The sequence below is a fragment of the Chiloscyllium punctatum genome, chromosome 38 (genome assembly GCF_047496795.1).
Source record: "Chiloscyllium punctatum isolate Juve2018m chromosome 38, sChiPun1.3, whole genome shotgun sequence".
Lineage (NCBI taxonomy): Eukaryota > Metazoa > Chordata > Chondrichthyes > Orectolobiformes > Hemiscylliidae > Chiloscyllium > Chiloscyllium punctatum.
The window spans coordinates 8,174,976-8,199,551 of record NC_092776.1 but is presented as its reverse complement, the minus strand read 5'-3'; the positions used below and the strand labels follow the sequence as shown (position 1 = coordinate 8,199,551).

The window sequence follows — 24,576 nt, the reverse complement described above, 5'->3', positions numbered from 1 at the left end:
GTGGTGGAAATGTGGGACTTTTTCAAGGAGCAGATACGACGTGTCCTTGATATGTATGTACCGATCAGGCAGGAAAGAAATGGTCGTGTGAGGGAGCCTTGGTTGACGAGGGAGGTTGAATGTCTAGTAAAGAGGAAGAAGGAGGCTTACATAAGGTTGAGGAAACAAGGTTCAGACAGAGCAGTGGAGGGATACAGGATAGCCAGAAGGGACCTGAAGAAAGGGATTAGGAGAGCTAAGAGAGGGCATGAAAAATCCCTGGCGGATAGGATCAAGGATAACCCCAAGGCATTCTATGCGTATGTGAGAAACCTGAGAATGACAAGAACGAGGGTAGGTCCGATCAAGGACAGTGGTGGGAGACTGTGTATTGAGTCGGAAGAGATAGGAGAGGTCTTGAACAAGTACTTCTCTTCAGTATTTACGAACGAGAGGGACTGTATTGTTGAAGAGGAGAGTGTGAAACGGACTGATAAGCTAGAAGAGATATCTGTTAGGAAGGAAGATGTGTTGGACATTTTGAACAACTTGAGGATAGACAAGTCCCCCGGGCCTGACGGGATATATCCTAGGATTATGTGGGAAGCAAGAGAGGAAATTGCAGTACCGTTGGCAATGATCTTCTCGTCTTCACTGGCAACGGGGGTGGTACCAGGGGACTGGAGAGTAGCGAATGTTGTGCCCCTGTTCAAAAAAGGGAATAGGGATAACCCCGGGAATTACAGGCCAGTTAGTCTTACTTCTGTGGTAGGCAAAGTAATGGAAAGGGTACTGAGGGATAGGATTTACGAGTATCTGGAACGGCACTGCTTGATTAGGGACAGCCAGCACGGATTTGTGAAGGGTAGGTCTTGCCTTACAAGTCTTATTGAATTCTTCGAGGAGGTGACCAAGCATGTGGATGAGGGTAGAGCAGTGGATGTAGTGTACATGGATTTTAGTAAGGCATTTGATAAGGTTCCCCATGGTAGGCTTATGCGGAAAGTCAGGAGGCATGGGATAGAGGGAAATTTGGCCAATTGGATAGAAAACTGGCTAACCGGTCGAAGTCAGAGAGTGGTAGTAGATGGTAAATATTCAGCATGGAGTCCAGTTACAAGTGGAGTTCCGCAGGGATCAGTTCTGGGTCCTCTGCTGTTTGTAATTTTTATTAATGACTTAGATGAGGGAGTCGAAGGGTGGGTCAGTAAATTTGCAGATGATACAAAGATAGCTGGAGTTGTGGACAGTGAGGAGGGCTGTTGTCGGCTGCAGAGGGACTTAGATATGATGCAGAGCTGGGCTGAGGAGTGGCAGATGGAGTTCAACCCTGCCAAGTGTGAAGTTGTCCATTTTGGAAGAACAAATAAGAATGCGGAATACAGGGTTAATGGTAGGGTTCTTGGTCAGGTGGAGGAACAGAGGGATCTTGGGGTCTATGTACATAGATCTTTGAAGGTTGCCACTCAGGTGGATAGAGTTTGTAAGAAGGCCTATGGAGTATTATCATTCATTAGCAGAGGGATTGAATTCAAGAGTCGTGAGGTGATGTTGCAGCTGTACAGGACTTTGGTTAGGCCACATTTGGAGTACTGTGTGCAGTTCTGGTCGCCTCACTTTAGGAAAGATGTGGAAGCTTTGGAGAGGGTGCAGAGAAGATTTACCAGGATGTTGCCTGGAATGGAGAGTAGGTCGTACGAGGCTAGGTTGAGAGTTCTCGGCCTTTTCTCGTTGGAACGGCGAAGGATGAGGGGTGACTTGATAGAGGTTTATAAGATGATCAGAGGAATAGATAGAGTAGACAGTCAGAAACTTTTTCCCCGGGTACAACAGAGTGTTACAAGGGGACATAAATTTAAGGTGAAGGGTGGAAGGTATAGGGGAGATGTCAGGGGTGGGTTCTTCACCCAGAGAGTGGTGGGGGCATGGAATGCGCTGCCCGTGGGAGTGGTAGAGTCAGATTCATTGGCGACCTTTAAGCGGCATTTAGATAGGTACATGGATGGGTGCTTAATCTAGGATAGAAGTTCGGCACAACATCGTGGGCCGAAGGGCCTGTTCTGTGCTGTATTGTTCTATGTTCTATGTCTCTGGCGCTGTGAGGCAGCAGTGCTAACCACTGTGCCACCGTGCCGCTCCCTTCATAAGGAACGGAGGCAAGGAGCCTCCAGAGTGGAGAGATTATCTGCCTGACCTGCTGTGCTTTTCCAGCACCACTGTAATCTTATTGGGAACACTGTTTCTAAAGCATGAAAGCATCAATTGGTTATAACATGATTCCGGCCCCATGAGTTTAAATGGTGCTGCTATTATGCAATTTTCATACAGCTGGGATTGCACAAGTACAGAACTACTGCGTTAAACCAGAACTGACTGTTTTTAAGATTTCCAGCACCTGAATTATTTGTATTTGTTTCAAGGGTAACATTTTCAAATTATTCCTGGATCCACATTCCAAAATGGGGAAGGAGAAAGATTATTGGGCTAGGCATCTGGTTAAACAGGTAACAGTAAGAAGATTTTTATTTTTTGTTTTTTTTATAGCAAGGTAAAAGTTTGACAAAAATGAAAGTACTTGCCCAAGAAAAAGTCAATAGATTGTGTGTTTAAGGGAGGAATGTGCCCTGATAAAACAGTAAAGAGTGCAAGGGAGCGAGAAAACTGAGCAACAAAAATGGAAAGTCAGAAACAGAGGGCACATATGAATGAGTAACACTCATATATACATAGAGAAAGTGATTAATGGGCCAAAGCAATCTTAGGGAACAAAATGAAGGAAAATGTTTCTCTTCCCATTTTTAGAAACTTATATCGTCTCAGCAGAAGGGGTTGCAACAGCCTAGTGATATTATAGCTATTATATACTATTATTCAAGAGACCCAGGTTTGAATCCTGTCATGGCAGATGGTGGAATTTGAATTCAATAAAAATCTGAATCAATAGTCTAATGATGACCATGAATCCATTGTTGATTGTCAGAAAAACCCGTCTGGTTCATTAATATCCTTTAGGGAAGGAAACTGCCATCCTAACTGGTTTAGACTACATGTGATTCCAGACCTGGAGCAATGCCTCCATCCGGTGAATGCCCAAAAAAGGTTTTAAAAAATATTTCAAGTGTACTTCATTATGGATTTATTATGCATGCTTAAAATATAGCTGAAATAAAAACTGCAGCCAACTACTAGCATTGTAGGAGTTAACAACCAAAAATGTGACTCTTGTGATCTAAGTACATATGTTATTATAGGATTGGAAAGCAAATAGTCTTTCCATCCCATATATGGAGCAACCTCTCCACATGCCATTTATGTCAAATTCCAGTCACATTAATCTGAAATAGTCTGAAAATGGCCAACTTCTCCATGCATAAAATTAGCATGCATACACTATTTTAAAACTCTCAGAGAGGACTTGATCATAACAATTTGTCATTCCCACTATTTTCAATAAAGACTGGCTAGTTTTATCTTAGCAGAAGGAAACAGAAAAGCAGCAAATTAGGTCATACAACTCTTCAATTGTAATATTCTGCTACTATTCCAGTAAAGATTAGTGAGATTAGTTTATCCATAATGTTGATGACTCAGGCAGGTTCCAAAACACCGGACATCACTACGGAAGCAACAGACAACTTAAGTACTGTGAAATCGAAAAATTCCCAAGACTTACAAATAACCTTTTGCTCCTGGATAAAACGCATTCCTCCTGCCCACTGAGACATTTCATTAATCGGGGAATGCAAAAAAACACTAACAGTATTTTTGGTTGAAATGAATTGATTACAAATACAACCAGTAACATCATTCTTTGGAAATTCTGGATAAATCCTTTGACAAAAAAGGTGGATTCCACAGCCATACTCATGACCAAAGCATCATTTTGTGCCAGCTTATTACAAAGAAACACAACAAGTTGGTCCTCAGCTAAACAGGCTGTCCAGAGGAATAAACACTGAAGAGTGGCATTCATTGTACAGTTGGGACAATGGTAATGGCTCAGATCTTTCTTTATGAAATCACAAAAATGTGAGAGGGACCAGAACCTAAAAAGGTAAAACAAGAGACAGCTCGCTATTGAATGAAGCCATTCTTCAGAAATCATTGTTGATTTTGACATCTGGATAAATCTGGAGATTGGAACAGAAATTAACTTCACAACCAGTTGGTTTACTTTAATTTCTATGATGGTCCCTTAAACCTGGTCTCCAAATACAAGCCACTGTGTGTTTGGAGAAATTCATTTGTTTCAATTTTATTGAATGCACCAGGTCCAAAATGAGCTCAGGGGCTACATGACCTACTGCTGTTACTAACATATTAAGATATAATGACAAGTAGACCATTCAGCCCCTCAAATCTGCTCTGCCATTCAGCACAATCAGGCCTGACCTGTCTGAAACCTCAAAACCACATTTCCACCTACTCTTGATAATCTTTCATCCGCTTGCTTAACAAGAAATTCTTCTCTTTTAAAAAAAAGGTAGTGAAGCTGCATAATTCTTTACTGCAGAAAGCTGTCAAGGTTAGGACATTAATATATTCAAGGCTAAGACAGATTTTTAATAAGTAAGACAATCAAGGGAAATGGGGGAAAAGCAGGAAGTGGATTTGAGGATTGTCGACAAAACAGCCTTGATGGCCTGAATAGTTTGCTTGTACACCTATGCCTTATATACCTTATGGATTAGATTAGATTCCCTACAGCGTGGAAACAGACCCTTCGATCCAACAAGTCCACACCGACCCTCCGAAGAGTTACCCACTCAGACCCATTTCCCTCTTACTAATGCACCCAACACTAAGAGCAATTTAGCATGGCCAATTTACCTGACCTGAACATGTTTTGACTGTGGGAGGAGCACCCGGAGGAAATCCACACAGACACTAGGAGAATGTGCAAACTCCACACAGACCGTCGCCCAAGGCTGGAATCGAACCCAGGTCCCTGGCGCTGTGAGGCAGCAGTGCTAACCACGGAGCAAGTAATTGGGAAATTGAATGTTTTCATGAGAATTGAATACAAAAGTAGGGAGGTTATGCTTCAGTTATACAGGCCGCTGGTGAGACCACATAGAACATAGAAATGTACAGCACAGAACAGGCCCTTTAGCCCATGATGTTGTGCCGAGGTTTAATCCTAATGTAAAATATAATAACTTAATCTACGCCCCCCTCAACTCACTGCTATCCATGTGCATGTCCAGCAGTCGCTTAAATGTCCCCAATGACTCTGCTTCCACCACCATAGCTGGCATCTCATTCCATGCATTCACAATTCTCTGCGTAAAGAACCTACCTCTGACATCTCCTCCATACCTTTCTCCTAATATCTTATATCTATGACCCCTCATACCAGTCAATCCTGCCTTGGGGAAACGTCTCTGGCTATTGACTCTATCTATTTCACTCATTATCTTTTATACCTCGATCAGGTCTCCTCTCTTCCTCCATCTCGCCCAGAAAGAAAAGTCTGAGCTTATTCAACCTTTCTTCATAAGGCAAGCCCTCCAGCCCAGGCAGCATCCTGGTAAACCTTCTTTGCACCCTCTCCAAAGCCTCTATATTTTTCCTATAGTAGGGCGACCAGAACTGAACACAATATTCCAAGTGTGGTCTCACCAGGGACTTGTAGAGCTGTAGCAAAACATCGCGGCTCTTAAACTCTATCCCCCTGTTGATGAAAGCCAAAACACCATACGCTTTCTTAACAACCCTATCCACTTGGGTGGCAACTTTGAGGGATTTATGAACTTGCACACCCAGATCTCTCTGTTCCTCCATGCTGCCAAGAATCCTGCCTTTAATCCTAGATTCAGCATTCGAGTTCTACCTTCCAAAATACATCACTTCGCATTTATCCAGGTTGAACTCCATCTGCCATTTCTCAGCCCAGCTCTGCATCCTGTCTATGTCACGCTGCATAGCCCTCAATATTATTGACAGCACCTCCAACCTTTGTGTCATCTGCAAATTTGCGAACCCACCCCTCAACTTCTTCATCCAAGTCATTTATTAAAAACTACAAAGAACAGAGAGTCAAGTACAGAGCCCTGCGGGACCCCACTCAGCAATGACCTCCAGGCAGAATACTTTCCATCTACAACCACTCTCTGCCTTCTGTCAGCCAGCCAATTCTGAATCCAGATAGCCAAATCTCCCTGTATCCCATACTTCCTGACTTTATGAATGAGCCTACCATGGGGAACCTTTTCAAATGCCTTGCTGAAGTCTATATACCCCACATCCACTGCTTGACCTTCGTCGACCTGTCTTGATACCTCCTCAGAGAACTCAATAAGAGTTGTGAGGCATGACCTGCCCCTCACAAAGCCATGCTGACTGCCTTTAATCACACTATGCTTTGCCAAATCATAAATCCTTTCCCTCAGAATTCTTTCCAAAACCTTGCTGACCACAGACACAAGGCTGACTGGTCTGTAATTGCCACGAACTTCCTTATTATCCTTCTTGAAAAGAGGAACAACATTTGCTTCCTTCCAATCCTCCAGTACAACTTGCGTGGAGTGTGAGGAGGCAAATATCTTCGCCAGTGGCTTAGCAACCTCCTTTCTCGCTTCTCAGAGCAGCCTCGGATAAATCTGGAGTACTCTGCACAGTGCTTGTCAGGAAGAAAGTGCTTTGGAGGCAGTTCAGTGAAGGTCTATGAGACTAATAGAGTCACAGTTTCAAACAACATAGAACCAGACCATTCAGTCCAACTCGTCTGCACCTTTCAGACAATCCAATCTGACCTAGAACCATTTGCTAGCATTTGGCCCAAATACCCCAAAACCCTACTTATTTGTATATCCATCCAGATGCCTTTTAAATGTTGCAATTATATCCATTTCCACCGCTTCCTCTGGCAGCTCATTCCATACACAGACTACCTTCTGCATGAAAAAGTTACCTCTCAGTTCCTTTTATGAATAGGAGGGAATAGAGGGATACAGATCCTGAAAGTAAAGACAGCTTTAGTATGGAAGGGCAAAATGTGTTGGCAAAATGGGTTATTCTTAGCCTACTCTTTCCCCTCTCACCTTAAACCTATACCCTCTGGTTTTACACTCTCCAACCATTGGAAAAAGACCTTAGCTATTCACCCTACCCATGCCCCTTATGATTTTATAAACCTCTGTAAGGTCAGCTCTCAGTTTCCGATGCTTTAGAGATAAAAGCCCCAGCCTATTCAGCCACTCCACTTCCACAACATCCTTGTAAATCTTTTCTGCATCTTCTCAAGTTTAATAACATCTGAGGGGGTTGTTTTGTCAGAAAAGGTTGGACAGTCTAAGTTTGTATCTGCTGGAGTATAGAAGAGTAGGAGGTGGCTTAACTGAAACATTTAAGATCCTGAAGGATTTTGACAGGGTAAATGTGCAGAGGATGTTTCCTCTTACGGGAGAATCTGGAAACAGAGGTCACAGTTTAAAAACCAGTGATCACCCATTGAAAACAAGAGAGGTGATTTTTTTTTCCTCTCTGATTATCTTGAGTCTTTGGACCGCTTTTCCTGGAAAGACTATGAAAGCAGTGTCCTTGACTATTTTTAAGGCAGAGATAGATTCTTAAGATCTTTGGGGCAATTCCAGCCTTGGGTGACTGTCTGTATGGAGTTTGCACATTCTCCCAGTGTCTGCGTGAGTTTCCTCTGAGTGCTCCAGTTTCCTCCCACGTCTAAAGATGTGCAAGTCAGGTGAATTGGCCACGTTAAATTGCCCATAGTGGTAGGTGCATGAGTCAGAGGGAGGTGGGTTACTCTTTGGAGGGTCGGTGTGACTAGTTGGCCGAAGGGCCTGTTTCCACACTGTAGGGAATCTAATCTAATCTAACCTACTTTCTGCACCTGCATACTTACCTTTTGTGATTCATGCACCAGAACTCCCTGCAATGTTTCACCTTTAGATAATATGCTCCTTTTTAAATTCTTCTTGCTAAAATGGACACATTTTCCTGCATTATACCCCACTTAGAAGATCTTTGCCAATTAAGCTTTTAATATCCCTCTCCAATGCCCTCAGGCTGTCTTCACAACTTTTTTTCTTACCTATCTTTGAGTCATCAGCAAATTCTTCAACTATGCCTTCCATTCTTTTATGTAAAGTAATTTATATTAATTGCAAACAGCAGAGGCCCCAGCACTGGCCATGTCACACCACTTGTTACATCTTGTAAACCTGAAAAAAAAAACCCATTTAGGCATACTTCCTAAGCTAATGCCAACGTGCTATCCCAACACCATAAACTTTCATTTTCCATAATGACCTTTGATACAGTACTTTATAAAATGTCTCCTGGAAATCTAAATACAACACAGCAATCGGTTCTATCTTATCTACAGCTTCTGTTATCTCAAAGAACTACAATAGATTGGTAAAACATGATTTCTTTTATACAAAACCATTTTGATACTAGCTGACTACCTTGAACTTTTCTAAAAACCCTGCTATAATTTCTTTACTAATAATGTTTAACATTTTCATAAGATGCTAAGTTAATTGGCCTGTGGTGTTCTTCTTTCTGATCCCCTCTCTTTTTAAACAAAGGCATTACATTTGCTAACTTTCCATCTAAAGGAACCCTCCTAGAATTATGCGTGTTTTGGAAAATTAAGCCAATGCATCAATTATCTCACTAGCCACTTCTTATATGACCCTAGGATGAGGTCCACCGGAACCTGGTCATGTATTAGCCCACAGCTCCACTGTGGCCTACTCTTATGTTTTTTTTATTTCAATTTGCAATGAATTATGCAAGCTCGACAGGAAAGTAAAGACGATGAGTACAGTCAGCAGCCATGGAGAACAGCATTTTCCAGATTTCTAATTTTGCACTAAAAGCAAACAAAACCTAATTGCTATAAAAAGGAGCTTCCTTAAACACAGTACAATGTGGATTGAGAAGGTACTTCAACACAAACATGCACACATGGATACATAACGGACACTCACATTATTAGGGATTCCAACTCATGAATTCAGCCACACAAAGTTTCAGTCCTTATGGCAATCTAGCCCTTAAGAAAGTTGCGAATGTGCCTGAATATAATTACAGCTCGGTGTATCATTGAACATAGCTCATCATTTCAATTAAAACTGGATAGATTTAAAACTGGAATCCAACAAATCGCTTGGGCACTTTGTAAACCAGATTTAACACTGCACTGGATTTACATGCTGCTTGGTGTCAAAAGGAAACAGTGAGAAACTACTTCTCCAGGAAGTCATACTATATTTTGTCTTGGAGTTAGGTCAGGTCCAGCCTTGTGTCCACATATACACAGCCATTTCAATATTTCTCATCAATGTTAAATTGTAACTGTAAATATTTCCTTACATTCTAAGAGACAGGACAGCTGTGGTTTCAATATTAAGAAAACAAAAGCACCTTGGGTAAGGGATCCTCCCTGTTTCATTGGTTAACTTACTGTTGGCATATTATATAGATATATATATATAAAATATGCTGAGACTCAAGGTAATGGGTCAGGCTGATTGACCTTACACCTCTGAGCTATATACAAAATGATTCAACATGACTTTAGTGATTTGTGGACTGAATTTTGCTAGGTGAGCATGATCCTGGCATCAGAATGAATATTGGTTAGGAACAACCTCTCATATTTGATTCAATCTTTCTCTGTACCTTCTTCGCAGCTGTAACACTATATTCTGCATTCTGCTCTATAACCCTTATGTACTTCTGCAAGATATGATTTGTGTGGATAGCAAACAAGTCAATACTTTTCACTGTATTTCAATACATGTGACAAGAATAAATCAAATCAAAAAACAATAGGACAAGAGAGATTCGGAGAGAGTGAAGAATACAGATGCTGGAGATCAGAGTTGAGACTGTGGTGCTGGAAAAGCACAGCAGGTCAGGCAGTGTCTGAGGAGCCAGAGAATCGTCATTTCAGGCAAGAGCCCTTCATCAGGATAAGGCTTGTGAGCTGAGAGGGTGGGGCTGTGGGAAGATAGTTGAGAGTGCAATAGGTAGGTGGAGGTGGGGATAATGGTGATAGGTCGGAGAGGAAGGTGGAGTGGATAGGTGGGGGGAGGGGAAATGAGGAAACTGGTGAAGCCCCCATCGATGCCTGTAGTTGGACGGCCCCAAGGTCAAAGATGAGGTGTTCATCCTCCAGGCGTTGGGTGGTTAGGGTGTGGCGACGGAGGCAGCCCAGGACCTGTATGCCCTTGGCGGAGTGAGAGGGGGAGGTGAAGTGTTTGGCCATGGGACAGTGTGGCTGGTTAATGCGGTTGTCCCGGAGATGTTCTCTGAAGCACTCTACAAGTAGGCGTCCTATCTCTCCAATGTAGAGGAGAACACATCAGGAGCAACAGATACAGTAAATGACATGTGTGGAAGTGCAGGTGAAACACTTATGGTTGTTGAAGGCTCCTTCAGGGCCCTGTACAGAGGTGAGGGGGGAGATGAGGGTTTTGAAATTCTGTGGTGGCCGGGGAAGGTGCCGGGAGGGGAGGGTGGGTTGGTAGGGGGCGCGGACCTGACAAGACAATCACGAAGGGAATGGTCTTTACGGAAAGTGGATGGGGTGGGGAAGGAAATATATCTCTGCTGGTGTGGTCCGTTTGTAGGTGGCAGAAATGACGGAGGATGGTGGGGTGGAAGGTGAGGACCATGGGGCTTCTGTCCTTGTTGCAGTTGGAGGGGTGTAGTTTGAGAGTGGAGGTGCGGGAAGTGGATGAGATGCACTGGAGGGCATCACCGACCACGTGGGAGGGGAAAATGTGGTCTTTGAAGAGGCTGCTATCTGGTGTGTTCTGTGGTGGAACTGATCCTCCATGGAGCAGATGAGGTGGAGGAATTGGGAATAAGAGATAGCATTTTTATTGGAGGTAGGATGGGAGGAGGTAGTCCAGGTGGGTTTGGGAGTTGGTGAGTTTATAGAAGGTGTCCACGTTGAGTCGGTCACCGTTGATGAAGATGGAGGGGTCCAGGAAGGGGGTGGGAGGGGTCTGAGATGGTGCAGGTGAATTTAAGGTCAGGGTGGAATGTGTTGGTGAAATTAATGTACTGTTTAACCTCCTCGTTGGAGCACGAGGTGACGCCGATACAGTCATCAATGTAGCAGAGGAAAAGGTGGGGAATGGTGCTGGTGTAGCTGTGGATGGTGGACTGCTTCATGTAACCGACAAACAGACAGGTATAGCTGGGGCCCATGCAGGTGCCCATGGCTACCCCTTTATCCTGGAGGAAGTGGGAGAATTCAAAGGAGAAATTATTGATGGTGAGGACCAGTGCAGCCAAACGAAGGAGTGTGTCAGCGGAGGGGTACTGGTGAGGACGCCAGGAGAGGTAGAATAGGACAAAAGACCCTGGAGGTTCCTGGAGGCAACCAAGTAAGAAAGCTTGAGGGGGTCTTTCTGATTAAGGATGGCAATCTTAATTAGTTTCCTCAAAGGGCTTTTCATTGCAGCCTGCTGGAAGGGCAGTGGCAGCCTTCACAGCGTGCGTGATGCTTGGTCATCAGCAAGAGTGGCAGCAACACTTTGAATGCACCTTCAATGCTAGGGTAGCAGCTTTTTCACAGCAGTGTAAGTATTAGCAGAGTCATCAATCTCCCTGGAGCCTACAACGACATGCCTGCCTGTAGATTTCCTTTGTGAATTAGTGCTGAAAAATAGCTTTACACCCTCAAAAGATTTACAGCTTAGACGTCCTAATGTGAGGCTGCCTTTAATGTATTTTCCAGCACCTGACATAACAAAGCATCCAGTGTGTCATTAGTAGTAACTCTTGGGGTCTGGATAAGTAAAGACAAGTTTATTAGTGTCCTTAAATGGGTTACCACCATTGCCAGAAAAGTTACCTTCAAACCTGCTGCTTTGCCTCCAGGTGGGAATGCATGGTAAAGCCAACCCACCACAAATCTTTAATAAAACTAAAGGATTGCAGATGTTAGAAATCTGAAACAAACAAAAACAGAAATTGCTGGACAAACTCAGCAGGTCTGGCAGCTTCTGTGGAGAGAAAACAGTTCATGTTTCCAGTTCTGGAAAAAGTTTCAGAACTGGCTAAAGAAGGGTCACCGGACATGAATCGTTTGAGGGCGGCACAGTGGCTAGCACTGCTGCCTCACAGCGCCAGAGACCTGGGTTCAATTCCCACCTCAGGTGACCCTCTGTGTGGAGTTTGCACATTCGCCCCGTGTCTGCGTGTGTTTCCTCCAGGTGCTCCGGTTTCCTCCCACAATCCAAAAATGTGCAGGTTAGGTGAATTGACCATGCTAAATTGTCCGTAGTGTTAGGTGAAGGGGTAAATGTAGGAGTATGGGTCTGGGTGGTATACGCTTCGGCGGGTCGGTGTGGACTTGTTGGGCTGAAGGGCCTGTTTCCACACTGTAAGTAATCTAATCTAAACTTGCTTTTCTCTTAACAGATGCGGCACGGTGGCACAGTGGTTAGCACTGCTGCCTCACAGCGCCAGAGACCCGGGTTCAATTCCCGCCTTAGGCGACTGACTGTGTGGAGTTTGCACGTTCTCCCCGTGTCTGCGTGGGTTTCCTCCGGGTGCTCCGGTTTCCTCCCACACTCCAAAGATGTGCAGGTCAGGTGAATTGGCCATGCTAAATTGCCCGTAGTGTTAGGTAAGGAGTAGATGCAGGGGTATGGGTGGGTTACGCTTCGGCGGGGCGGTGTGGACTTGTTGGGCCGAAGGGCCTGTTTCCACACTGTAAGTAATCTAATCTAATCTAATCTAATCTAATCTAATGCTGCCAGATCTGCTGGGTTTCTCCAGCAATTTCTGTGTTTTGTTTGTTCCACCACACAACTTTCCGAATTTCCTCAAGCATGTGCCTCCAAAGCCACCTCTGCAGGCCTGGAAAATTTCAGCTCGGTGCAGCCATTTCTCTCCATAGTACTCTTATTCTAGGTATGCAGCATACGTTTTGAACAAATGAAACATGGAGAAATTGTAAAAGCTGAAGGATCGATGGCTGGGAACTCTATGATTAGATTGTAACTTTAGGATTCTTTATACCACATATGTTCTGCAACAGGTTTCTTGCAATAATTAATTGTATTTTGGACTTATAGAAAAGATTTGAATATTAAGGTGGATTAAATTTGGTCATTTATTCAGGTGCCAACTACAAATTTAACAAGCAGAGCAAGGACATATTGGTATAAATTTACCTGGTGAACCAGCCAGTGATTCAGTTCTGCTGACAGCAAAGGTACGAGACAGAGACAAAGGAACTATATGGGAAATGAAAAATTAAACAAAGAGAAATAAAAATTAATAGCGGAAAAATAATTGACATATTTGTATGCATTAATTAAGGCAAGAGAATTCTGGTAAAGTCAGCATTAATAAATCATAAATTATACACAATATATTGTCTTACAAATCTCTTACAATCTCACAATATCACCTATTTACCTAACTGGAAAGTTTTAGGACAGGTTACCATCTCAATCTTGTTCAATATAAATTCAAGTGATTAAAGTAAGTCATTTTTAAAAATAAACATTTTCTCATTTTCTCCACTCTCGTCCTGAAAAAGTGACCTGTTTGGTAGGGTACTGTTTCACAGGTCATCTCGAACAAGGCTGAGAATGGGGCCCATCAGAATCCAATAACCACAGCCAAGGTTTATACAGGGCCCACAGTGCTTGGATCAATAGCTGGGCAAGGAGAACAACCAGGGCTGTGATCTCTTCCCCTGCTCTCCTACAAACTGGCAGATTTCATGTGCAAAACCACCCAGTGACCATCAATAGGTTAGTTACTCCACAGGATAAAATGTCAAGTTGAACAAATGAACATTCTAGCAAATTTCAGCATCAGATATATTGCTGACCTGAGCTCAGGTGGCATAGTACAGTTTAAGGACCAGCACTTAGATTATTCTGGCCTAAATGGCTCAACACCACTCTAGAGTGTGGGAATCACTGGTTAAGCTAACAATTATTGCTCATCCCTACTTGCCCTGGAGAAGGGAATAAGCTGATGTGCTGAACCATTACCATCCTTGAAGTGCAAGGAAACCCACAGTGCCATTCGGAGTAGCATTCCAAGACTTTGACCCAGCAATAGTGAAGGAACAATGTTTTACTTCCAAGTAAGGATGGTGTGTGGCTTGAAGGGAAACTTGCAGGTAGTGGCAATCCCAAGCATCTGTGTCTCTTGACCTTCAAAGTAATGGAGGTCACAGATTTAGATGCTGCTATCAAAGAAGCTCGGTGAGCACCTTGTGGATGATGCACACTGCTGCCACTATGTGTCAGTAGTGAAGGAAATGAACATTGAACAGATGCCAATGAACCAGGCTGCTTTGTCCTGAAGAGTGTTGAACTTCTTCAGTGCTTTTGAAGCAACACCCAAGCAGATAAGGTACTTTTTAAAAGTCCTTTTGAACATAACTCTTCTTAATATTGCTATGTGTCAGTTTCAGATTGGTGTCACAGATCTTAAAAGCTTATAATTAAACAAGTCTTGGAAAAAGGCAATATCTGTAGTGCATAACAACACCAAGACTACAAAGAGGACAAAGATTAGATAAATCAAAAACAGTGAATTGAGAAGCTATGAAAAAACTGATTACAAACCTATAAAAATCTATTATTAGGAAATATCAAAACTACAGTTAAATGTACCAACTTCTAAGCCTGCTTAATAGTGTCCTGATGATAGATCAGAATCGGTAATGATCAAGTCATAGAGATATACAGGATGGAAACAGACCCTTTGGTCCAATGCCGACCAGACATCCTACTTTAATCCAGTCCCATTTGCCAACAATTGGCCCATATTCCTCTAAACCCTTCCTATTCATATAACCATCCAAATGCCTTTTAAGTGTTATGATATGGAGATGCCGGTGTTGGACTGAGGTGTACAAAGTTACAAATCACGCAAAACCAGGTTATGGTCCAACAGGTTTAATTGGAAGCACTAGCTTTCGGAATGCTGCTCCTTCATCAGGTGGTTGTGGAATATATGATTGTAAGACACAGAATTTATAGCATCCAGATTCGCCTCCTCTGTAATGTGGACATTTTTGATTAAGTAATTATTTAATTTGATTTGATTTATTATTGTCACGTACCTAGGTACAGTTAAAAATTTTGTTTTGTATGCATGACAGGCCGATCACAAAGTGCATAAGGACAACAGAACAGAGCGAGAAATGCAATGTCACTACAGCTTAGAAGGTGCAGAAAGAGCAAGGTCAACAATAGATTTCAAGTTTGAGAGGTCCATTCAGAAGTCTAATAACAGTGGGGGGAAAAGGTGTTCTTGAATCTTTTGTTATGTGTGTTTAAGCTTTTGTGTCTTCTGCCGGACTGAACAGGTTGGAAGAGGTTATAACCAGGGTGAGAGGGGCCTTTGATTATATTGGCTGCCTTCCCAACATAGTTGGAAGTAGAGACGGTATCAATGCATTATGGTCTGGGCTGTGTTTACAACTCTCTGTAGTTTCTTACAGAGATGGGCAGAGCAATTGCCATACCAAACAGTGATGCACCTAGATAGAATGCTTTCTGTGGTGCATTTATAAAAATTGGTAAGTGTCTTTACGGACATGCTGAATTTCCTTAGCCACCTGTTGTGCTTTCACGGCCATTGCATCAATGTGGGTGGAACAGATTTTTCAATTTTCTTTCTTAAAAACCACCAGATGTATAATTATTTCAAATGCTCTGAATTCATATTCAACATCATTGTTCAAGCTTGATGTAGTATTTTTCAAAATGCTCTAACCTGCACTCAGTTGTAGTCTTAGTTTTCCCTTGCATTTTTTTTCTCTTTTAAGAAAGTTTGAACAAAAAGCTTTTAAAGCAATAGTGGGATTTTAACAAGCCTTTTAATTATAAAAGCAAAATACTGTGGATGCTAGAAATCTGAAATGAAAACAAGAAATGGTGGAAAGATTCAGGAAATCAGGTAGCATCTCAGGAGGGAACAAAGTTAACGTAAAGCTGGAAAATCAAAACATTCAAGTGAATGATATTTAATCTAAAACAATGCAGTAGGTCTAAAATCTCATAGTTAACCTCCATTAAAAGTAGTTACGTTTCATTTCACATAAGTAAATTGAAGGAATAATGGGCAGAAAATTCAACTTCAATGGGTGAAAAATTAGCAGAGGATTAGTAGGAAAAGATTTCATGCTTGTGTGTCTAAGTCTCCGGTGCAGTAAGTTTGGCTTTCGCATATGCATGCAGTTACAAGGGAATGTTATATACATTCATATATCAATTCACATAAAGTTGAGGACTGTTTTGATGAATTAAAGTAATCCTAATTATTTATTCCCAAGGATCTTTTGTTTTTATTACTTAAGATGCAAAGGGGAGAAAACACTAATATACAATGCTATCCTTAAAAAATCCACTAGAGGGCTGTCAAACGTAATGCTGAACCACCACAAACTCCTAAAAGGCACCTTAAAATGGAAATAACAATGCACTTAAAGTAGTGATAAAAACACAAATTTCTCCTGAAGACATTTAAATTTCATATTTTATATATCAAAGGACTAGATTGCCACTTTAGCTTACACATAGCCTATAGAATGAGCAAATTGGATATTCCAAACATTGTTAGATATTCCATGTTTTACATGATTCATATATATTAGTTCTTCCCCTTTGACCTGACCCTCAGCCAGTAAATTTCAGAACCCATTTCTACCCTAATTGCTGCATTTTATTCTATACTTACACATTTCTGAAAAACTAACTGCATTCATCCAGATTAGTTTGCAATCTTGTATATTCAAAGATATCTTGGAATACGTAATAACTTCAGAAGACCAACTGGAGTGAAACATGCTTTATTATTAAACACCAAAATAGAACTAGTACTCGTGGCAGACATAGGCCAGCCTCAGTCCAGACACACAGTTCCGCAGACACATCCCTGGGTTCAAAGGGTTTAAATATGATTTGGATGGAAGGGTCTGTTTCCGAGCTATACAGCTCTATGACTACTAATGTGCCACAAAATCCCTTCTCGGTCTGTTTTTGTTTTGAAAGTTATCTAGTTATGGTCTAATAAATGTCTCACAGTTCACCTTCCCAAGCAGCTTTGTGCCATTTGTAAACTTGGAGATTTTACAATTAGTTCTCTCATCTAGATAGTTTCTAATCAACCTGTTCAGGAGATATTATACACTTCTGGAGTAGGGGGGGGATTTGAACCAGGGCCTCCAAGTCCAGGGATAGGGACATTAACACTTCACCACAAGAACCCTTGGGTCTGCTATTCTTTTAATATGTGGATCTGCATTATAGACTTTTTTTCCCTAATCAACTTGCTTAGAGATGTTGTTACACATCTATGCAGCGGAGGAACTTTAACCCAGGTCGCGTGGTTCAGAGGTAGTGATATTACCATTGTGCCACAAGAGTCCGAGGGTCTGTTTTACTTTGTTCCCATATGGGTCTGCTCAGGTGATGAATTCCATCTGACCAGGCCATTGCCTGTTACTAAGGAAACTTGTACTCAATCAGCTCCTTAGGAGGACTATTTAATGTTTCGCCATGAGCTTTGGAGTGGTTATCTAGGAATAAAAATCCATTTTCTCAAGGAAATTTATTTTGAAAAGTTTTTTTTGAATCTACACTTCAATTTATGCTGCTCAGATCCTGCACAAATTCTTGAAATTCAACTAATATAAATTATTTTTCTTTCGAAATTCAATTAGAAGAGTTTTCCTACAGAAATTTAGGACAAAATAAATTTCATTCTTGTGACACTGTATTTATAGGATCAAAGCCATACACTTCCTAGATCTTAAGAAGCCCCACCCACAGACAGAATGGTGCAGCTGCATATGTGATGACAAATTCAGTAACACACAATACACACACACACACACACACACACACACACACACACACACACTCCGGATCAACAGAGACAAAATTAGATTAGATTAGATTAGATTACTTACAGTGTGGAAACAGGCCCTTCGGCCCAACAAGTCCATACCGCCCCGCCAAAGCGCAAACCACCCATTCCCCTACATTTACCCCTTACCTAACACTATGGGCAATTTAGTATGGCCAATTCACCTGACCTGCACATCTTTGGAGTGTGGGAGGAAACCCACGCGGACACGGGGAGAATGTGCAAACTCCACACAGAGTCGCCTGAGGCGGGAATTGAACTCGGGTCTCTGGCGCTGTGAGGCAGCAGTGCTAACCACTGTGCCACCGTGCCGATGTACAAACCAAGAAGAGCATCATTGCCCAAGGACATCTGATGAGCTGAACTCCTCACGAATTGTGACAGGCAACTCTCCTGCTCCCGGACACTCTGCAGAACTCTCAACCACTGAGCTACAATCGAAGATGGGACAGTTCCACGATACGTACCTGGATAATTAGCCAGGATATGTCGAGACAAGGAAAGACCTAGTCCTAAATACAGAACTGATACCATAATAACCCCTTCATCCCGCTAAATCCTGACTTGGCCAGACTAGCTCCCCAACAGCTGACCATTATAATCGATCACTCCGCCTGATCTGACCTGCCTCAACCACTTGCACCCTATCCATTTGTTACTCTCGTCACTCACCCTACCCGCTTATCTCACATATCTTCCTGCTCTGTTTATTCAAGCGGTTATGATCCCAGCTGTTGTTACAATGGACAAGCCAGGTCCAAGAATGAAATCTAGCTTGATAGATTTTTTTTTAAGGGATTTAACATGGCTGTCTTTCACAGAAATGATACCCAAAACTGCAGATAGGGTTTTAATGTTAGGGTTAGAAATAACCATAACTACTAACTCTCACCCTACTCAAAGAATTAAAACACAAACCAAATCTATTTAAAATAGAAACCAATTTGAAATATTTCAATTCTTTTGCAAAACTAAATCCCATCTACTCCTTAACATCACAACTTTACAGTTAACCAAATCCAGAGAAACCTTTCTGTCCAATCTGCAGATTTGACTCATCTATTTCTTCTTAGCTCCTGGCCTGAATACTGCAAAGACTTTTATTTGAGTATTTGATCAACCGAGACCCAGCCTTTTCGTAAGCAGCAAGAGTTTGAACCAAATACTGCTGGTCTAGAGGTTTCACAAACTAAACTATTTCATTGGGGTAACATTCCCTTAACTGTTCTGAGCAATCTCCTTTTCTCGGACAGACTAGCTGCATTGAATTTCCGTCAGGTTCTAACTTGAATCCAAAAGCATTTAAAATAAATTTTAAATACATTTTAAAAACTTGCTCACCCTACATTCTGCTACAGCTAATGGCATAATGTTTTCACCCCCTGTTGTAAACTCCACCAATATAAACAAACTTTTTTAAACACTTCAGCAGCTCTTACTGTCATCCGGTCTTTTTAACACATACTGGCTTTAAAGTCATCATGGAAAGGCTATTTGAACTAATTTTTAAACCTTTTCATGAAAACAGACCAACACCCATGTGCCACAGGTTTAAAATTTAATCTCTTAAAAATATATATTAAGATATAAATAAATCACACAGTGTCATAGCCTATCATCATAAAGCATTCACCTATTCACTAAAACTAACACTGAATATTTAAATCTATCTTCAGACAGAAACTGCAGTAAAAGGGGGCCTACCCAGTTTTGCCCCTAACCTTCTAGTGCTGTAATGGAACTCTCCAACTGAAGGTTTGGTCCACTTGGCAGGAGAAGCTGGGCTCTGAAGGATAGGCAAGAACCGTGGTGCAGGATTGAAACTGGGCAAGAGTTGAAGTGTAGCTGATCCAGGTTACAGCATTATAACTTTGATCAGATCAGAAATGTAACATCTTTATCTGAAATTTTTTTTTATCCACCAATGTTGCCACACTATATTTGGTAATTTTATACTTTGTTTAGGTTTCCAGTATCCATAGTATTTTGCTTTTGTTTTGTACATTATACCTATTCACTTATAGATTGTTAGATCTCATAATGCAAATCACACTGATCTGGATAATAGTCATGATTTGGAGATGCCGGTGTTGGACTGGGGTGTACAAAGTTAAAAATCACACAACAGATTGTAGTCCAACAGGTTTAATTGGAAGCACACTAGCTTTCGGAACACCGCTCCTTCATCAGGTGATTGTGTCAATCACCTGATGAAGGAGCGTCGCTCCGAAAGCTAGTGTACTTCCAATTAAACCTGTTGGACTATAACCTGTTGTGTGATTTTTAACTTTGATCTGGATAATATTTAGTTTTACAATACATTAATGAGTATGACAGCTTTACTAACTGTAGTATCAGATACACCAACTCAGATTAAAAACATGTCTAGTAGCCTAGTACATTATTTAAAGCATAAGTTGGAATAGATTATTTTAAACTTTAATGTGTAATTTTCAATAAACCAGCTAATTATTCAGTGGATCCAAAAACTTCACTATTTATTTTAATTTTATATTGTATATGAATCTCTATAACTAGGCTAACTCTAACCAATTAAGATTCGTACCTGGAGAAGATGTAAGAGCCATCATGCCATAATAAGAGAAAGCACCAGCTTCAAACTTCATTACTTCCTTTCCAGCTTCCACCTCCACTTTCCCCTAGTCACAAAAGAACAATTAACATGATTAAACCACCATTCAATAAACACAGACTAATTCTTCATGCATGCATATCAATTATACTAAACATGCTGCCTGACTCAATTTCAACAATCTAAAAATGACTTCAACTTAAATTGTAGGATTCTGAAACATTGTAAAGTCAATTTCTACAAAATATTCTCTGAATGTGACTGTGAATTAAGTGGAGGACATTTAGTAAACACAAGCTGCTACAAATAAAAATTAAAGGGCTTCAAATTAAGAATAACAATGTTCAAGTGCTAGGTATAAGTTTATGATTTTCCAATTTTTAAGAATCAAGGAAGTGAACTATTTCCCTTTCAAGACCATAATCCTGATGCTACTAAAATAGTGCTGCAGTCCACTTGGTGTTGATTCACTCATGTTCTTTGAGGGGGAGTAACAGTGCCTCGACCAGGTGACAATGAAGGAATGGCAATATAGGTCTAAATCAGGATGATTCTTGCCTTAGAGAAGAACTTGCAAGTGCTAGTGCTCCCATGTATTGACCCTTGATCTTCTAAGTAGTAAAAGTTGTAGTTACGGGTATCAAGAACAGGTTCTTCCCTACTGTTATCAGACTTTTGAATGAACCTCTCATATATTGGAGTTGATCTTTCTCTGCAGCTATAACACTGTATTCTTCATTCTGATCTATTACATTGAGGTACTTAAGGTTTGATTTGCTGGATAGCATGCAAAACAATAATTTTTGCTATATCTCAGTACATGTTACAATAATAAATCAAATCAAAACAAAAAGGTGTTGGTCAAGGAACCTCTTTAGGATGCTACAGTATAGTTTGTAGAAGGTTTACATATAAACTACTGCCGCTATAGACCAGTGGTGGACGGAGTGAGTGTTTAAGGTCATAGATCAAGGTTTATCAAGGATTATATTGAGCTCCTTCAGTGTTGTTAAGTTTGCGCTCATCTAGGTGAATGTAGAGTGTTCCATCACACTCCTAACTTAGGCTTTACATATGATGGGAAAAAGACTGGGGAAAGAGAGCTGTTGTTCACTGCAAAACTCTAATTTCTGACCTGCTCTTATAGTCACAGTATTTATATTGGTGGCCTTATTCAGTTTCTGGTCAATAGTAACCTCAAGGATGTGGTTAGCGGGTTTGAAGTCCTATAGAATATCAAGTGGAGTTGGTGAGGTAATTTCTCATGTTCAAGACTGGCAATTTTATTGCTTGAGTGTTATCTGCAATTTATCAATGCAATCCTTAATGTTGTTTTGGTTTTTCAGCATGCAGGCAGAGAATTAATAGTGTCTGATGAGTTGTGAATCATACCAAACACTACAATCATTAAGGAATATACCCATTTCTGCTCTTGTGATGGGCAGAAGATAATTAATCGTGTAACTCAAGGTGGTTGGACCTAGAATCCTACCTTGAGGCATCCTGCAGAAATGTTCTGAGGTTGATATAAGTGATCTTCAGAAATCAGTCTTTTTGCAAAGTGCCACTACAACCAGCATTGACTGGAATTGACTTGGTCAAATCCCTTGACCCCAATCCCTTCAGTTTTATCATGGTTCTCAATGTCATAATCAATCAACTGCAGTCTTGATGTCAAGGGCAATCACCACCTTATGGTGGCATACCATTTGAGGGAATAAATGGAGACCTGTGAAATGAAATTCACTGGTGCTCTACTATAAAGCAGCCCTCTGTAGTGCAGAACTTGCAGAGTGCATACATTGCGACCCCCAAAATTGTTGAGCAAATGCGACCAAAAGGCTAAACCTACCCACTTCCCCCCGCACAAACTACAAACAGTGTTACCCAATTTAAAAGCAGCCTTTCAATTGCTACATACGATCATAAAAATAGCAGCAGTAGGCCATTCGGCACCCTCAAACCTGTTTTACAGTTCAATAGGATTGTGATTGATCTCACTGTGTTGGAATTCCACTTTCTCATCTATTCTTTATTCTCCTACCTAAGGATCTAGCTATCTCTTCTTTAAACATATTCAATGACCCCCTTATTGTGGAAGAAAGTTCCAAAGTCTCTCAGACCGCAGAGAGAAAAAATCCCCTGTCCTAAAAGGCAACCCCTAATTTTAGTTGATTGGAGAGGTGAAAGCCTAGAGGCATTATCGCAAGACCATTAATCCAGAAACTCAGCTAATACTCTGGGGACCCAGGTTCAAATTTCTCCATGGCAAATGATAGAAAGTTTAATACAATAAAAGATAACTAGAATTAATCTACTGATGATGAGAAAACCATTGCGGATTGTTGGAAAAACCCATCTGGCTTATTATTGTCCTTCAGGGAAGCAGTCTGTCATTTGGCCTGTATGTGACTCTAGAACCATAGCAAAATGGTTGACTCACAATTGCCCTCTAAAATGGCCAGGCAAGCTATTCAGTTATATCAATCAATATAAAGTCTCAACAAAGAAATGAAACCGGGCAGACCAACTAGCACTGGCCTAAGATACAGAAAAGACAATGGCATAAACAGCCCTTTCAACCCTGCAAAGTCCTCCTTACAAATATCTGGGGGCTAGTGCCAAAATTGGGAGAACTATTTAATATACCAGTCCAGCAACAACCTGACACTGTCTGTCAGGTAGGATTCTGAGAGCATGACTATGCCCCAAACACCACCAGCACCATCCCTAGATATGACCTGTCCCACTAGCAAGACTGTAGAGGTGGAGGCACAGTGTATATAGTAACAGGGATTTGCCCTAGGATTCCTCAACATTGAATTGACACCCCATGAAGTCTCATGGTTTCAGATAAACATGGGCAAGGAAACCTCCTGTTGATTATCATGTATTCTCCCTGACGTGAAGTAGTTGTCATCGTCCATCTTGAACAACACTTGGGGGAAGAACAGAGCGACAAGAACTCAAAACATACTCTGGACGGGGGAATTTCAATGTCCACCACCAACAGTGGTTTGGCAGCAGCACTACTGATTGAGCAGATTGGGTTCTAAAGGATATTGCTGCTAGACTGGTTCTGCAGGTGGTGAGGGAGTCAACAAGAGGGAGAAACATACTTGACCTCATCCTCATTAATGTGTCAGCTGCAGATACATTGGTCCACAACAGTACCAATAAGAGCGACCACACAATCCTTGTGGAGATGATGTCCTGCTTTCACATTGAGAATACCCTCCATTGTTCTGTGTAGCACTATCACCATGCCAAATGGAAGAGACTTCAAACAGATCTAGCAACTCAAGACTGAGCATCCATGAGGCACTATGGGCTATCAACAGCAGCAGAACTGTACTCCAGCACAATCTGCAACCCCAATGCCTGGTATATCCCCCACTCAACCATTACCATCAAGCCAGACGACCAACCCTGATTCAATGGAGAATTCAAAAAGGCATCCAGAAGTGGCACCAGACATACCAAAAAACAAATGAGTTATCAACCTGGTTAAGCTACGAAACAGGACTACCTGCATGTCAAATTGAACCATCGGCAAGTGATAAAGCTAAGTGAACAGACAACCAGCAGATCTAACCTAAGCTCTACAGCTCTCCAACCCTGCAACTTCAAGTCATGAATGGTGATGGACAATCATACAACACACTGGAGGCGGAGGCTCCACAAATATCTCCATCCTCAATGATGGAAGAGCCCAACACATCAGTGCAAAAGACTAGGATGAAATATTTTCAACAATCTTCAGCCAGGAATGCCAAGTGGATGATCCATCTTGGCCTCAAGTGGTCCCCAGCATTATCGATACCAGCCTTCACTCCACATGCTATCAAGAAATGGCTGGAGGCACCTGATATTACAAAAAGCTATGGACTCTGACAACTGTAGTGAAGACTTGTTCTCCAGAACTTGCTGCTCCCCTAGCCAAGCTCTTTCAGTACAGTTTCAACACTGGTATTTTCCCTGTCATTGTGGGAAAATTGCCTGGGCATGTCCTATACACAAAAAAGCAGGATAAAGCCAACTAAGGCAATTACTGCCCCAATCTACTCTCTATCAACGGTAAAGTGATGGGAGTGTGTTCATGATACTGCTATCAA

At 41.6% G+C, this 24,576-nt stretch overlaps 1 protein-coding gene across 2 annotated transcripts in view; it reads right to left on the bottom strand.

Annotated features, from left to right (window-relative positions):
- Nucleotides 1-24,576, bottom strand: part of LOC140463320 (metal transporter CNNM2-like) — a 238,157-nt gene that overhangs the window by 28,469 nt on the left and 185,112 nt on the right. The window contains exons 5-6 of one of the 2 annotated variants that reach the window (XM_072557109.1): nucleotides 20,435-20,528; nucleotides 13,143-13,205 (exon numbers count right to left, since the gene is read on the bottom strand). In XM_072557109.1, the coding sequence (XP_072413210.1) occupies nucleotides 13,143-13,205; nucleotides 20,435-20,528 (157 nt within the window). The remainder of the gene's footprint in view (nucleotides 1-13,142; nucleotides 13,206-20,434; nucleotides 20,529-24,576) is intronic. The other variant, XM_072557110.1, reaches the window with a different exon arrangement.